Source organism: Myodes glareolus, chromosome 7 (genome assembly GCF_982192425.1).
Source record: "Myodes glareolus chromosome 7, mMyoGla1.1, whole genome shotgun sequence".
Lineage (NCBI taxonomy): Eukaryota > Metazoa > Chordata > Mammalia > Rodentia > Cricetidae > Myodes > Myodes glareolus.
The window spans coordinates 102380095-102395854 of NC_142032.1; the positions used below are offsets into that span (position 1 = coordinate 102380095).

The 15760-nt window shown below is 51.0% G+C and overlaps 3 protein-coding genes across 6 annotated transcripts in view; 1 reads left to right on the forward strand and 2 right to left on the reverse strand.

Moving 5' to 3' along the window:
• Positions 1-30: 30 nt before the first annotated feature.
• Positions 31-11073, reverse strand: Art1 (ADP-ribosyltransferase 1). Of its 2 annotated transcripts, none has more exons than XM_048429563.3 (5): positions 10946-11073; positions 7234-7336; positions 6154-6931; positions 4884-4925; positions 31-1106 (listed from the first exon to the last, which is right to left on the reverse strand). In XM_048429563.3, the coding sequence occupies exons 2-5, from the start codon at positions 7294-7296 to the stop codon at positions 1015-1017; spliced, it is 975 nt and encodes a 324-aa protein (XP_048285520.1). In that variant the 5' UTR covers positions 7297-7336; positions 10946-11073; the 3' UTR covers positions 31-1014. The 2 variants fall into 2 exon arrangements, with proteins under 2 accessions (XP_048285520.1, XP_048285519.1); XM_048429562.3 differs by lacking the exon at positions 31-1106 and adding an exon at positions 1995-2154.
• Art5 (ADP-ribosyltransferase 5) lies at positions 10390-15307 on the forward strand. 3 transcript variants are annotated; one of them, XM_085692817.2, is made up of 5 exons: positions 10390-10530; positions 12715-12917; positions 13760-14489; positions 14862-14894; positions 14982-15307. In XM_085692817.2, exons 2-5 carry the CDS (start codon positions 12858-12860, stop codon positions 15086-15088), a joined length of 930 nt encoding a protein of 309 aa, XP_085548943.1. In that variant the 5' UTR covers positions 10390-10530; positions 12715-12857; the 3' UTR covers positions 15089-15307. The 3 variants fall into 3 exon arrangements, with proteins under 3 accessions (XP_085548943.1, XP_048285603.1, XP_048285602.1); XM_048429646.3 differs by lacking the exon at positions 10390-10530 and adding an exon at positions 12185-12549 and having other exon boundaries at positions 14985-15307; XM_048429645.3 differs by lacking the exon at positions 10390-10530 and adding an exon at positions 12187-12549.
• A 9-nt stretch (positions 15308-15316) lies between these two features.
• LOC125397321 (short transient receptor potential channel 2) overlaps positions 15317-15760 on the reverse strand; it is a gene marked incomplete at its 5' end in the record, with an annotated part of 13127 nt that continues 12683 nt past the window's right edge. Inside the window, one exon of the mRNA XM_048429635.3 lies at positions 15317-15760. This exon is cut by the window's right edge and continues 505 nt beyond it.

The window sequence follows — 15760 nt, forward strand, 5'->3', positions numbered from 1 at the left end:
AATCTTAGGACACACAGATCAATGCAAAAATTATATCTTTTTAAAAATCCTATTTATTTGTGTGGGTATGTGTGTGTGTGCTCTTGCACCAGGGTACATTTGTGGAGGTCAGAGAACAATGTGGGTAGTTGGTTCTCTCCCTCTGCCATATGGGACCCAGGGTTCAAACTCAAGTTGTCAGGTTTAGTGACAAGCACCCTTACTTGCTGAACCATCTTGCTAACCCAGAAATTACTTTTCTGGTAACAACAGTAGAAAAAAAAAAAGATTAGGATTTCACAGGACATTTCCCCTGTGTCCCTCCTTATAGTTAGACACAGACACCTGTTCTCACACAGTGACATTTAGAGAGCTCATCAGTAGCCCGGGTAGTATTGCAGGTGTCACCATTCACAGGGTTGGTTGCTTTCTTACTGTCACACAGCTTCTGCCACTTTCTTTGTGTCTTCTTTCCAGACCTTACCCATAGGAAACTCACGGCCTAAGGCCGGGTGGTGGTGAGGCAGGCAGATCTCTGTGAGTTTGAGGCCAGCCTGGTCTAAAAGAGCTAGTTCCAGGACAAGCTCCAAAGCTACAGAGGAACCCTGTCTCAAAAAAAAAAAAAAAAAAAAGAAAAAGAAGCTCACAACCTGACCTGAGAATACTCAGGGGCCAACAGAAATAGAACAGAAAGGTAGTTACTAAGAACTTTCCAGGAGACATGAGGGACATTTAAGTGACTCCTGCATGTCCCATGGCCAAGTATTCTCTCCCATCATCACCAACAATGAGTTGATGTCTTTAGGTTCCAAATGACTCTCTGCCTATCCTATCCTAGAGTCTTCTGACCTCAGTCAATCCTGCTCCTACAGCCTGCGCAAGGTTCAGTCTCCAAATCCTCTGCTGTGTCTCCACTGCCAATTCATCTGGAAGGTCATTGCCGTAGAAGGCCCAGACTTCCCTGCAGAGAGACTGATTCTCCATGATCCTGATATGCTTAAAGCGCACAGGCAAGACAGGTCGACATCTGGTAGGTCACAGGAGACCTGGATTCTCTGGACGGTCCCTCAGCACAAGGAACAAGAGCAGCAGCAGGATAGAAGAGGAGGCAGAGATGGAGCCTGGAGCTAAGGGAGGAGAACAGAGGTTAGGAGCAGTGTGAGGGCTGATAGGAGGCAGAGAGTCTGGCAGAGCGAGCGGGAAACAGCCAGAGGCAGGGACGAGAGACCGGCTCTAGGCCGTCCACCCACTGTCACAGAGGACACCACTACACTGCACTGTGGATGAGCCTCGAGACAGATCTGAGAGAGACCTAGTGATGCTGCAGAAGGTTCACGTTAGAGCCTCTCCGGGTTCAGAAGGATTGCTATAGCTGGCGAAAACTAGGTAAAGCTATCTGAGGGTAAATAAATGAGCTCACCCAAGTCTTTTTATCATGTCTCCCTCTTCCCGGGCTCTCTTCAATGCTCTCCTGATGCTTCTCACTGTTGTTCGCTGGTCTGCCCATCCCACATGGTTTCCAGTTTATTATATACAGACAGTTAACAAGCATGCATTCCACAGCATCACAAAAACCAGGTGGACCTGGCAAGATGTCTTGGGTCTCAGAGGGGGCGTGGCTGCAAAGCTCTCCAGCTGATGCTGGGAGGATTAATCAAGAATCACTACAAAGCCAGATGGTGGTGACACACACCTTTAATCCCAGCACTCGGGAGGCAGAGGCAGGTGGATCCCTGTGAGTTTTAGACCAGCCCGGTCTACAAGAGCTAGTTAGTTCTAGGACAGGGTCCAAAAAAAACAAAAACAAAAACAAAAAAAAAATCAATACAAAATCTTAAGAAGAAGTTTTCATGCACTGACTATATTTCTTTTATCTGTTTTTGTTTTTTGAAATGGGGTTTCTCTGTAGCTTTAGAGCCTGGAGCTTGCTCTGTAGGCCTGGCTGACCTCGAACTCACAGAGATCCACCTGCCTCTGCCTCCCGAGTGCTGGGATTAAAGGTGTGCGCCACCACAGCCCAGCCCCAACTATATTTCTTAAATGTAAATAGTTAAGCTAGAAGTTTGTGGCCAATAATTGTAGAAAATGTAACAGTGCTGTTGCACCTTCGGAACACTTTGGCTTCCTTCCCTGGTGTCTGGGAACACAGCGCTGTAACCATAGTAACCTGTGGGCCTGGGAGAAAAGCAAAGAGTGCTTAATTTGCTTCAGATCTAGCTAGCTGAATTAAAGAGAATTTCTTTGGAAATTTGGCTTCCAGCTCCAGCAGAGAGCTTGCCACCACCCAGGTGAGAATTAACTTCTCTCTCTGAGGCCGGTCCAGCGACTCAAGCCTTTTTTCTGTATCTCTAGGGTTAGAGTAATAAACAATTAATTTCCTGGGCTATGATCTTATGTTAATTGAAACCAAGGTGAAGGGTAGATACAGAATATTAATAGCTTGTTAGGTTAGAACAAAAGGCCGGTAGATTACACCTTCCTGAGTCTGCTGCTAGAGAAGTCAGGGCCACCCAGACCTGTTTCTCACTAAGGGCAGACCTGCTGTCTCTCTGCTCAGGGCCTCTGCTCAGGGCTCCTTTCTTGTCAATGAGTTCTGTCAATAAGGATAACTGTGGGGTCTAGCTTTATGTGGACTTTACTATTTGAACAAAGGTTTGAGAGAGTGAATGCTCTCACTCCAGGGCCCCATGGTGTCAGAGAAGGAATACAGTTGCCAGTACACGAAAAGTCAGGTTTAAAGAGCACTGCCTGCTCTTCCAAAGGTCCTAAGTTCAATTCCCAGAAACCACATGGTGGCTCACAACCATCTGTAGTGAGATCTGGTTTCCTCTTCTGGCCTGCAGGCATACATGCAGACAGAATACTGAGAATACTTTATACATAATAAATAAATTTAAAACAAAAACAAAAAAATAAAAATAGTGATTTATACTGTGGGGGGCCGCAACCACACTCTCCACCATAAGATGGCGCTGCACCGCCAGGTGAGCAAGAAAGCGCACATGTGTTGGTAACTTTCCACTACTGCGTCCCCGCCTACTCCCGAGGCATCGTCTGGGATAATGGACAGTTGACCAATCCAAGAGTGACACGTCCAAAGCAGGGTCTGTTTCATATATAAGGGATGGCTTCCTTCATATCTCGGTCCCTGGCCATGTTGGCTGATGCTCGCTCTCCCAAGGGGCATTAAAGCTATTTCTGCAGAAGAATCCTGTGTCCCGCCTGGTTCTTGCAGGCGAGACTGAGTGCGGAACATTATACACTGCTGGAATATTCTGGGGTGAATCCCATTATAGAAGGGAGAAATATTACGATTTCACAAGATTTCTATAGGCGTTTCCAAAGCTTTGTGGGTCGGGTTCTCCGTATGGAGTGTATACTCCCGTGGATTAGCCCAGTAGATCTGTCAGCTGTACATTTACTATATAGCACTTGTGGCTCTCAACAATGTTGAATCTGGCTCCCCCATCCACGCCCTCATCAGAGTAGCAATGGGTAGAAATGTGAGAAATGTGAAGGCAAAATGTCTAAACTTCCCCAGTGTCTCGGATGATGACCATCTGAATGCAGAGGCCCACTAAAGACACAGTGGTCTGCTTGGCCGGCATTCTAGCACTCAGGAAGCTAACGTAAGAGCTAAGGACCAGGCTGGAGAGATGGCTCAGAGGTTAAGGCATTGCCTGCTCTTCCAAAGGTCCTGAGTTCAATTCCCAGCAACCACATGGTGGCTCACAACCATCTGTAATGGGGTCTGGTGCCCTCTTCTAGCCTGCAGGCATACAGACAGAATATTGTATACATAATAAATACATAAATATTTTTTTAAAAAAGAGCTAAGGACTTAGGAGGCTGAGCCCATTTGAGACCAGCCCGAACTGCTGTTCTAGGACAACCTGGGCTACAAAGCAAATTCCCCTGTCTCAAAAACTAAACAAGGTCTGGTTTGAAGTTGGAGACCCAGCTTCTGGTCATTCCATCACCTCAGCCAAGTGTCTCCGGCCTCACTTTATGACATGAGGGTAGACAGCTATGTGGCAGAGGGTAGAGATCGTCATGGGGAGCAACTCACAGTTCGGTAGCCAGGCTATAGACATGATTCCTCACTAGCTGTGTGGCGAAGGACTGGTTGCTACTTTTTGCCCTCTGTAAAAGTGACTAGTGCTGGACAAGGTGGCGGATGCCTTTAATCCCAGCACCAAGGAGGCAGACACAGGTGGATCTCTGAGAGTTCCAGTCCAGCCTGGTCTACAGAGTCAGTTCCAGACAAGTCAGGGCAGCACAGAGAAACCCACTCTGGAAAATAACTAATGGTAAAGTGCACCAGTGCCACGGAACTGAGCTGAGGATGCATGGCTTCGAGAGCCTGGCACTCCTGGCACTGTCACATCAGGGCAAGTGGCAGGAAGAGACCCTAAAGGGAGGGAGTGTTGGGGATGGAGTAGGAAGGAGGCTGTGAGCTGGAGGAGGTGGGGGGCAGTTAATTCTTCTTTGGAAGTGCCCTATTCCCACCTAGAAAAGCGGAGGTCCAAGTACACCCTTGCCCAGCAAGAGAAGACGCACAGCTGAAAGAGATGCAGGTGTCTTTTGATCCTTCTTACTTATCACAAACTAGGAAACTGAGGCACAGGGAAAGAATAGCTAAGTCAGAGCCCAAACTAGAGTACAGTCACACAGCTTTCAAAAGTTGGCTTTGACCTTGGAAAGCGGGTCTGAAGGAGCCCTGAGGGCAGTAACAGGGAGAACACAGCAAGGAACCAGCCCTCCCCTGAGAGCGCAGGTGCACACAGACACACCCACCGTGAGGGCCAGTGACTCCCTTCTTAGGTAACAAGGTGGGTTTGTAGAGGAAAGTCTAGTGAGGGTCCAGCCCTGGATCAGCCTGCTCAAACAACTTCATCTCTTACCTGAGCTATTCAACCTGCAGGGCCCAGATCTGCACTTCTTTTCTGAAAGAGAGGATGGAGAATCAATGCTTCAGTAGCTCTCTGATCGGAAAGGACCCCAGCGATCGATCGGATGACCAACCTTGATTCTCTGTAACTGCTCCCTTAGGGAGGCCTCTCTACATAGCACTCTCTTGTTCTGAGCGCTGAGGACAGAGGGAGGCAGCCGTGTAAGTCAGGGTGTCTTTCTGACCCACTCCTGCTCTCTGGCCTCTGACTGCCCCCTCACCACACACTCCCAGTGCACTTTCCTTCACCCTGTCCCAGACAGGGAGGCACTGTCTGTGCTCTTGGCCTGCCTTCCTCATGGCTCACGATGCTGTTTAAAGTAGGAACTGAGCCACATTGGGCCTCCTCCCATTTCCACCATGGTCACTGTGCAGGCCAACTGTCTGCCTCTTAACTACGAAAGCGAGGTCTCACTTAGCTAGGGGCAGTAGCCCAGAAAGCAGCAGGGGTTAAGGACAGGTCTCCTTGTTCCTCCTCTGGTGTCAGAATGACCCGGGAAGGAGGAGGAACAGCTGATGTGCTCCTGACCACAGGGCAGCGCCACATCCGCTAGCTACTTGTTCCCCACCCTGCCCGGCACAGGCTACTGCATACAACTCCCATTCGAACTGGTAAAACTGCGCCTCTTAAAAACTGAGGCTGTGACTTTTACTCATTTTTTCCCCTTAAACTTTATTTGTATTGGTGTGTGAGAGACGGGGGAGGGGTGCTTCCCAGGTATGTGAAAGTCGGTCGGAGACAGCCCTTGGAGCCAGTTCTACCCTTCAGTCTTCAGATGGGTTCTGGGGAATGAACTGAAGAAGTCAGGGTTGCTGGGCAAAACTCCTGTGCCGGCTGAGCCATCTACATGTTCCCCTTTTACTTAGCTCTGCCTGCAAATGCCTTGGTGTCAATACTGTGACTAGATTATTAATTCCTTTCCGGCTTCCAGCTGGGACAACAACCTGTCTGTCCCTTCAAAGGCCCAGGCCTCCTCTCCTCCACACCTGTACTGAACGTGTCTGTGTTCCCCGAGCCCTCCCAACGCCCATCGCCTTGGCTGCCTAGGAGTCAACCTGCTGAGCTTTGGTACCACTGGTGTGAGCCACCACATCCTTGAGCCTTTTATCATTTATGTATGAACTCCTTGTCTGGGGTGGGAGTTGGGGTTTGGATTTGCCAAAGCTCCTGGCAGATGTGGGAAGCCCATCGTTTTTTAGGACTGGCCTCGCAGGCTCCTCACCTTTGATGTATTCACAGTTGTATGTGCTGCGTTTGCCCAGAGAGCGAAGATAGATGCGTGCGGGACCTTGGGCAGGTCGGCTGGAATTGACCACCTGGAAAGTCTCAAAAGGGGGGATCAGCACCTCCTCCTCGCCAGGGAAAAAGGAGTAACCCCTAATCGGGGCCCCGAGGCAGGTCCAGATACCAAAGAAGGTGTCCTCGCCAAATTGCTGGGCAGCAACGTTCTTGAGGGACGCAGAAGCAAATCCCCCCAGCCTGACGGTGGCACCGGGCCCAGCTGGCCGGAAGTGCAGGCCATGCACCCCCCTGTACACCTGCCGGCACCTGCGAGATCGCTGGCTCCCTAGCAGCTGCAGAGCCTCGGTGAGCAGGAAGTGGAGGGTCTTGAAGGAGAAGTGGTGGAGATAATGGGCCCGGGAGCGGCCGGCCTCGCGCACAGCCGCGTTGAACTCCTTGTGCAGGGGGCTGTTGGCAGTGTAGGCCAGGAGCGCCACCCCATGCTCGTCCCTGAAGCCCGGGGGTGGTGGGGGCAATGGGGTTGGGCTGAGGCCCCAAGCTGACTCCCAGGCCCTGCGCTCCTGCCATTGGGTGTTGGCCAGAGCCCAACCATTCGCGTACACTTTGTTGGTCTGGAACTCTGAGTGGTTGAGATCAGACAGAGCCGCTATCATGTCTGCTGCACAGCCAATATACTGGTCATCAAAGGACGCTGGGGCCATGTCCAAGGGTGTTTCTTGAGAAAAGATGTCTAGTTGTGTCATGGAGTGACTTTGAACCTGAGGGTAGGAGAGCACCAAGGACTGAGAGGGTGGTCCCTAGGAAAATGGGAACCCTGTCATCCAGCCTTGCCCTGAGGGCCTGTCTACTGAGAAAACCAGAAAGAACCCCCAGAGAGGAAGGAGATTGGGAACTACCAGCTGTGAGCTCTCCAAGACTAGGTTTTCAGGAGTCTCCTAGGAGGGACAGCTGGCTTCCCTGGGAGCACTGGGCATTCTTCCCTCTGTTCTTCTTCCCAGGGGCTAGATAAGCGAGCAGCTCCGTGTCCTACCAGGCTGCTGCTGGTGGAGGATGCTCATACCTGAAGTCCATCCCTGAGGCCCACAGACACCAGGAAGAGAGACATCATGGCTGGAATCTTCATGTTGGAGGGGACCTGGGCAAGCTGCTGTCTCTTTCCTCATCTGGAAAAGTGGCATGTTAATTGAACATTACCTTACACAGAATGTCTTTTGGACAAATGAGTGGAGGAATAACACAGCCTCTGGCACCCCCAAGGGTGGTCACACTGACCCACAGTGCCTTTACCCGTTCCTGCTCGTGGGAAGGAGTGGCCAGTGATCATGTGTCTCTCAGTGCCTTTCTCAGGCAATACTAGAGGTCAAATCCAGAGCCTTGTGTTTGCTTGACAAGCACTCTCCCACTGAGCACACACATAGGACGCACACACAACGTTTCGGATGCAATATCTTGGATTTCTTGTCTTTTATTTTTCAAAGAAAAAATGCTTACATATAACACATCCTATAAATATATCCCTTTGAGGAACTGTACATCAGAGGCTTCCTTCCAAGTGAGTGCCCTGATAGCTACCTTGCTCATTACAATGACCATATGGAGTGTTTGATGGGATAGTTAAACCACTGAATGAGCACATGGATTTTTTTTTCCCTAATGTTTGGTTTGCTTTGAGGCATGATCTGGCTGGCTGCTGTGAGCTTGTCGGTTACACTGCATAAGTCCAGTTCCAAGTGGTCTGCCAGCTTCAGCTTCCTGAGTGCTGGGATTACAGGTGTGTACCACCACACAGAGGTGGAATATATTTTATATTAATAGGCCTTGCCAAACTATGATTCAGAAAGGAACCAGTTTGCCCTCCCACCCCTTAAGGGACACGTCCTTGTCAGTGCTGTCAGTTATTGCTTTGCTAGATTGTTTTGTTCTGGATTGCATTTCCTGTTTGTTTTTTGAGACAGGGTCTTCTATAACCTAGACTGGCCTCAAACTTGCTGAGTAACCGAGAGGCCTTGACTTCTGATCCTCCGGCCTCCACCTTCTGAGTGCTGAGATCACAGGCGTACCCCACGCCTGGCCCGCTGGCTTTTTAAACCTTCATTCGAGTGGCCTGGGAATGTGTGTATGCTGTGCTGATGTGTGTGCATGCGGCCACCTGAGAGCTTTCTTTCAACGTCATTGTCATCTGTCCTGCAGTGCCTGGCACAGTTGGGAGACAGAAACAGGTGTGTTTAAGAGAAAGGGTAGACCTGGTGGCACAATCTGTATTGCCAGCATTTAAAAGACTGAGGCAGGAGGATGGTAGCTCAAAGGCTGAGACTCCATGAGGCCCTATCTCAAAAACAAAAATAATAATAAAAAAAACCCAGAAGAGTAATTTGTATCATTGCTGTTGAAGTTGGGTAGAAATGAGCTCCCAGGGATCATGGGTTAGAGAAACCAAGAGAAGCTGGGAAGTGAACCTTGGCTTAGAAAGAGCCAGGCTCTGAGGTTTCATGAGGTTCTTAGCTTCCAGCCCTCGGGCTCAGTGTGAACCCTGGAACGCTTTGATATCACCATTTAGGCTTAATTCAGCTTTGGGTAGCTCCTGTGCGCATGCCAGCAGAAGACACTCATGCGGTACCCTATCACCATTAGCACCCAGCCTCTCCGGATGGTCACGTGGGTATCCATCCATTCAATCACCCATCACACATGGCTGCAGTTGCCTTCCATCTTTGTCGGGGCCCACATCCCTGTTCCGCTTACTTGTGTCTGTCTCCTGTCACTTTACCAGTGCACTCAGCACGGAGCAGGGAGAGCAAAGCACAGCCCTGCCTCCCGCCTCTGCCTGCTGGAAACTGTGTGAGGGTGGGGAGAGGGCTGAGCAGGTAAAAGGACAGACTGCTCTTGCAGAGGCTATCAGTTCACTTTCCAGCACCCACACCGGGGTGGCTCATGACTGCCTGGAACTCTGGCTGTAGGAGGATCTGATGCTTCTGGACTTGGTGGATACCTGCTCTCAGGATCACATACCTACGTACAGACACACAAATATATGCATAATTAAAAATAAAAATAAAACACTAAAGAAACTTCGGTGCCAAAACTGACTGGAAGAAATATATCAAAGTACCGAGAAAAGGGGTGCAGAAGTGAGGATTATGAAAGAAAAGCTCATAATATATTCTTTTCTTTGTGGTTGTTTTGTGCTGTCCTGGAACTCACTCTTTAGACCAGGTTGGCCTCAGACTCACAGACTTACTTTACCTCTTTCTGACACCACTGCCCAGTCATTTTTTTAAACCAAAGGAAAAAAAAAAGCCAAGTAGACTCAGCATCATATGGTTCCCAGTGCCTCCTAGAAGCCAAGCATAATAGCCCATGCCTGAAATCCCAGTTCTCAGGAGGGAGGGTCAGGAGCTGAAGGGCTACATAGTGAGTTCCAGCCCACATTGGAATACCCAAGACCCTGCCTCAAAACAAAGCAACAAAATGAAGGAAAACATCCCTCTATGCCTTCAGGACAGTCCAATCTTATTCTGGTTTTTTGATCTGCCCCTGAGAACTTTCTAGTCCCTTCTCTGCTTCTGTAGTCCAGGAACCTAGGAGGAACAAAGTCCCAGGGAGACACAACTGTCTCCCCTGTGCTCAGCTATCCTCTGACCACCCACTCTTCCAGGGCTAGCTCAGGGCTCCCCTCTTTCAGAAAGCTCCCAGAATGCTCTGGACTCCACATCACTCTGTGTAGTCCTCTCCTGAGCCTATCCCTCCCCTCAACCCCTGCAATGTGCAGGCACCAGCAATAGCCCCTTCCGCATCCCTAGGGCTCATCCCAGGACCAGGCAGTCACCAGACTGCTTGCCTTGTTAAGGTGGGAAAATCTACATAGACATCAGAGCTCACGGGGACCTGTGGATGCCAGACGGGTGACGGGTGACGGGGCTGACTGGGAAAGACTGGCACCAGTCTTCCCCTTCAGGGCAGGTTCTCTCACAGTGGATGTACATGTGTCCCTCACTTCTTTGGGCAGGGATCTGCCCTCCACGCTCAGAGGTTACATAGCAGCTTCACTGTAGCCTCGGGTCCCACAGCTTCAGCAACTGTGCCCTCCATGTCCTTCAGGCAGGATGATGACCCCAGTCAGCCATCCTGGACAATCAGTGGAAGCCTGCCTCTTCCCTTGTAAGGACACCAGCACCCTGTCTGTCAGTGCTGGCTCCCTGGCATTCACCAAAGCTTGCCTGTGTCTACCACACACCCCCATGTCTACAGTTGGCTCTATCTTATTCCTGTTCTGTCTGTGAAGGAAGACCTCCAAGTCTCTGGTAAACAAGCCCAGGGTTTTTTCCTGAGCATTGCTAACAAGACAGAGCACCCCAGAGTAAGTAGATTGCTGTCCTTGGTGATCAGTGTGGGGGGCCAGGGTAGCACAGCAGGGATTGTTCTGGTACATTGCGAATTCCCTTTCTCCATTTTTTTTTTTTTTAAGTAGCCCAGGTGGCCCTCTAACTTAGTCTCTGGCATGAGAGAGCTGAATTCAGCTTGGAAATTCCTGTCACAGTTGAGGGAGCTCCACTTCCCTTCATCCGGGGTCCCACAGCCTCCAGGTTCCCTCTTCCTCACTCAGAAGTTCCTTTTGGGACTATCACCCCAAGTCACTTCTTAAAATCCCAAACCTTCCTAGGTGTCCTCAACCATTTCACCCACAGCTCCCTAAAACTTCACCAATCCCTCCTAACTTTTATATCAAAAAGTTCCTTCCCTGCGCCCTCTGCGGGAAGTGAGATGTCCCTTACCTAGCCTTCTCCATGGTGGGCAAAGCGGGCCTGGTCTCCTGTGACAGAGAGGCAGGGAGGTGGCTTTCTCTTTATACTGTCAGTTCCCTACCCCTCCTGCTTCCCCCACAGAGCTGCTCAGAAATGTGACACCCCCTGTCTATTTCAAGCTGTCTCCTCAAGGCTCAGGAACATTAGCCTCTGCCCAATGTGACCTGGGCCAACATTCTTCCCATGACAATGAGAGTTACTGGAGGCAGACGGGAGCCCTGGGGGTGCTGAGGGGACAGGACAGCAGTCTCCTCGCCAGACTGTACTCTGGTCAGTTAAAAGGCATCTCCTTTTATTTTTTTCTATTACTATTATTGCTTTCTTTTTACAATGTCCAGGCTTGCCTCGAATTCGAAGCCATCCTTTTACCTCTGCCTCACTCCTGAATGCTGGAATTATTGGCACATACGACCATCTCAAGCTTTGTTCTGTTCTGGGAGCTTAGGTTCCAGCTGGATCCCTGACCCATCATGTGACCTGGGAGGCCTTTCTGCCCTCTCAGGACCCCTGGCCCTTATCAGATTTGACTTCACTTCTTGGGGCCTTGTAGGGGCTCCAGATATTGGGGCGTAAGAAATTCCCCAAGCCAGAGGATGTCACTGCACAGCCTTTGCTGTCCCTGCAGAGAGGGAGGATGGGGTGGGTAGGCAAGGATCAGTTCTCTTCCACTTCCTAACCCAGCCTCCCTGCGGCATGGACACAGTCATCGGGAAGGAATGGAGGAGGACAGGCTTTTAAGCAAAGGAAACTTTATTTGGCAGAGAAGGGATAGTGATGGGTAAACTCGCGAGCTGGACCAGAGGCCCTTGGCAGGCTTCACAGGTCGTGCTTACCCTGGCCCAGCAGGTGGCATCTCTAAGTCCTCCATCTTCCCATAAACTGGCCCCTTCTCCCATTACCTCCAACTGGGCGTCTGAAAGTCAGAACTAGTTATTTATAGTCAAGCTCAGCGGAGGTGCGAGAGACAACTGTGTTTACAAACATGGGGTCACCTGAATCGGAGAGGCCCAGAAGGCAGCTAGGGTTCTCTTCTACCCTTCCCTACAGACCAGAGTTGGGAGATAGAGGGTTAAGAGTAGGGAAGAAAGTGGGGATGTGGGCTTTGATGCTGGTGCACGTGATCCAACGTGTGTGTCATATGCAAATTGTATGCAAATAAGAGATTTGGCGACTTAAGTATCATGATGTATAAGTAGCGACCCTCGTGGGCCTTCGTGGCCTGGTGGTCCTGGGTCCTGGCCCTGGCCCGGTCCCAGGGCCACCGGAGAAAATGCCAAGTCTCACAAGTCCCTCCTCCAACCTTGAGCTAGCTCACATCTTACAAAAACAACCTGTCATCCAAGGGAAGGAAAGTTTTGCCCCTCAGCCACTCTAAGGGCTCTGCCAGACCAGCTCCCACGCCCCTGTCTGTTGTTGGGGAAGATAAGTGTCGGGTTACCAGTCCAGGGGCTATAGTTAGCTTCAGGGACTTTGTTCAGCAGTCCGGGATCTGCGCAGCGCCTGCTCGAACTTCAGCCCTAGCCTGCCGCAAAAGACCAGAGCCCCGGGTCTTTCCAGGCCTTCGCCACCTCCAGGTGGGTTCTCGTCCCCGCTCCGCCCCTCACCAGGCGGAGCCACATAACTGCCCCACCTATACCATTGCAAGAAGTCCGGAAGAGCCTGAGTGAGGGGCCATCTGGTAGTTATAGATTAGGGCTTGAAATGGGGACGGTAAAATCCAAATCCCTGCCCACCCTTAGATTTGTCCTTGACCCCGCCCTACATCACTCCTGAGGACCCTCGGGTGCGGGAGGAAGGTCTTGGAGCCCAACCAAGCCCGCATTCCGCCTCTGCTGCCTTCATCATCATCCCCGGATCCTGCCATCCCGGGACTCCTCCGAGGATGATTCTGGAGGATCTGTTGATGGTCCTCAGTTGCCTCAGTCTACACTCCGTCTGGAAGGTAACTCATAGGACAACAAGGGTCCCAACAAGGGTCAGTTGTGGGTCAGATGCTGAGAAGGTGGTGGTAGGAAACGGTCAAGAAAACCTCCTAGGAGAATTTTTGCTGCTTCCAGTTCTCCTCTCGGGATCTTTTGTTCCCTTCAGGGGGGCCCAAGTGCCTGATCTCTCTCCCAGAACTCCACGTCCTTGTTGCCTTCAGCTTTCTCTTTCCCCCTTCCTCTCATCTCACACCACAGGCTTAGCACGGGCAAAACCCTGCACCGACCAATGTGCTGCTGCAGGCCCTGGCAGACCCTGACACCCAGCCCACCTTGAGTTTAGAATAACGTCTTCTAAAGCGGGAGAGCATGCAGTTCTCAGAGCTGGCAGAAGGGTTTCCCCACGGGGAGGATGAGAACCAGGACAGGGATCAGACACTGGCAGCAGTTTATTGCCTGCAAACTATCAGAATCAGGAAAACACAGGAACCAACCAGACTCGCCTCTGAAGATGAGATGATGCTGTTTAGGTTGTGCCACGGTGATCTTTAAGCTCTTCTCACAATAACCGTGGGAGGTTGGAAGTACCTGTAATTCTTAGGAAAATGTGAAGTCTAGGAAAGCCCTGTCCTGAGAATTGTTCAAGATTCCAAAGCTAGCCTAGCAGGTAGTGTTTAAATTCATGTCTGTCTGGCTCCACCGCCTGTGTTATTTCTGCCACTTGGGATCTGTCAATTGCATGCCTCAGATGTTTGAGCACAGAAATGAAAACTTGTGATTGTGAACCGATCTGCCACTAGGACCCCTGGCCAGTGTTCTAAACTTACACTCTTCCTATATGGTGTCTCCTGTATGTCCACAGGTCCAAGCTGTTCCTATCCTGCCCCTGAGCCTGGTTCCAGACACATTCGATGATGCCTATGTGGGCTGCTCTGAGGAGATGGAGGAGAGAGCAGGCCTGCTGCTGGAGGAGGAGATGGCACGCCACGTCCTGCTACGGGAATCCTGGGAAGCAGCCCAAGAGGCCTGGGCACACCGGCGCCGCATGCTCACTCTACCTCCTGGCTTCAAAGCCCAGCATGGAATAGCTATTATGGTGTACACCAACTCATCCAACACCTTGTACTGGGAGCTGAACCAGGCTGTGCGGACAGGGGGTGGCTCCCGGGACCTCTACATGAGGCACTTCCCCTTTAAGGCCCTGCATTTCTACCTCACCCAGGCCCTGCAGCTGCTGCAGGGCACTGGTGGCTGCAGTAGGGGAGATGGGGAGGTGGTATTCCGAGGCGTGGGCAGCCTTCACTTTGAACCCAAGAGGCTGGGGGACTTGGTCCGATTAGGACAGTTTGCCTCCAGCTCTCTGGATGAAACCGTGGCTCGTGGGTTTGGTAATGCCACTTTCTTCAATCTAAGGACTTGTTTTGGGGCTCTTATCCAGGCTTTGTCTGTCTTCCCTGAGGAGCGTGAGGTGCTGATACCACCACATGAAGTCTTCTTGGTCACTGGGTTCTTCCAGGATGGAGCCCAGAGCACAGTAACTCTCTGGAGTTATAATCAGACCTGCAGCCACTTTAACTGCGCCTATTTGGGTGGTGAGCGATGCATGGGAGACAGAGAATGGCAGGGTGGGTGAAAGAAGCCAGCATGCCCTGACCTAGTTCTGAGAGCCAGCCTTCAAGAGACTCATTTGGCTAGTTAGACTGAGGTTCTGCCAGGTCCTGTGAGAGTTTCAAGATGTGTGGACATTCTCAGATGACTGTCTTCTCTAAAGGGTCGATCTGTGCTACCCAATAGATCAAGGAAGTGAGTGAAGGAGGCCATACTGCCTCCAGCTGGGAGGCAGGAATGGAGTGGAGAGTGATGGGAGGGTGGGAGGAGCAAGGATGGATTGGCAGGCTGGCAAGTTTACCTGGGCCGCCTGGGGTGTGAGTGGCCCCAGGGCCTCACTCCGCTGTCTGTTGCAGGGGAGAAGAGGCATGGCTGTGTGTCCTCTGCAGGTAAGTAAGTCATCCTCGAGGCTGCCTTGAGCTGCTCCTGCTTCCCAGCCACGCTGCCCACCTCACCTTCCTTTCTTCTTCCTCTAGCAGTAGGGCAGCCAGAGTTATCCTCCACAGAGGCCTTGGCTCTTCAATCAGGGAAGACGCTGCTCTTGGCCCCTGGGGAGTTGCAGCTCTTGAGCGCTGGTCCCTGAAAGTCTCTTAGGAATCCTGGGAACTGATGACCTTTCTATGAAGAAGAAGCTTTGAGTGGCCTCAAGATGCAAGAGTGTGGATCTGGTTCTAGGCCTAGAGGCCACTTCTCCAATCAGGGTTGGAGACCCGAGGCCATGGCAAGGCTGAGGGAACCCCACTTCCTAGGACGTGCGAGGTCAAGACTGGATGGCTACTCAATTAAATGGAGCTGTGATATATATGTGGGCTTTTAGGCTTTTATGACTGGTTTATTTCGTGAGACCATTTGTCCTTGGCAGACTTGAAAGTCAGGGACTGAAAACTAACTTCCTGATCCTTCTAGTCACAGACTTTAACCTCTGCACCTGGAGCTTTTTAACACAGGGGGGCCTCACAGCTACCTTTAAAGCAGAATACATGGGCTCCCAGACTTCCCTACTCCCAGCCCCCGCCTACTCTGAGGCCCCCCAACATTCAGGTCTCCTGTTTCTCTGGTCTTTCACCTCCCAGGCCTCCAGCCTCCTAGGCCAGAACTCTTCTCACTAAATACCTAAGGAATTCCAAAGTAGGATTCTAAACCCCAGCTCCCAAAGCAAGCTGTTTCTCTCTGCCCTTCTCACATAGGGTCTATTTTAGGGGGAAGGAAAAGAAGGATCTTAGGACATCAAGAGATGGTGACTGTTACCTGACTT

Bases quoted from the DNA above. Each gene is read 5' to 3' on its own strand.
- Art1 (XM_048429562.3), bottom strand. From the start codon at position 7,296: ATGAAGATTCCAGCCATGATGTCTCTCTTCCTGGTGTCTGTGGGCCTC. The intron at 4,926-6,153 runs GTGAGGAGCCTG...CCTCTCTTTCAG, and splicing joins CAACTGTGAATACATCAAAG to AAAAGAAGTGCAGATCTGGG. The intron at 2,155-4,883 runs GTAAGAGATGAA...CTTTTCTCCCAG, and splicing joins CTGCAGGTTGAATAGCTCAG to GCCCACAGGTTACTATGGTT.
- Art5 (XM_085692817.2), top strand. From the start codon at position 12,858: ATGATTCTGGAGGATCTGTTGATGGTCCTCAGTTGCCTCAGTCTACAC. The intron at 14,490-14,861 runs GTGAGCGATGCA...TGTCTGTTGCAG, and splicing joins TAACTGCGCCTATTTGGGTG to GGGAGAAGAGGCATGGCTGT. The intron at 14,895-14,981 runs GTAAGTAAGTCA...TTCTTCCTCTAG, and splicing joins TGGCTGTGTGTCCTCTGCAG to CAGTAGGGCAGCCAGAGTTA.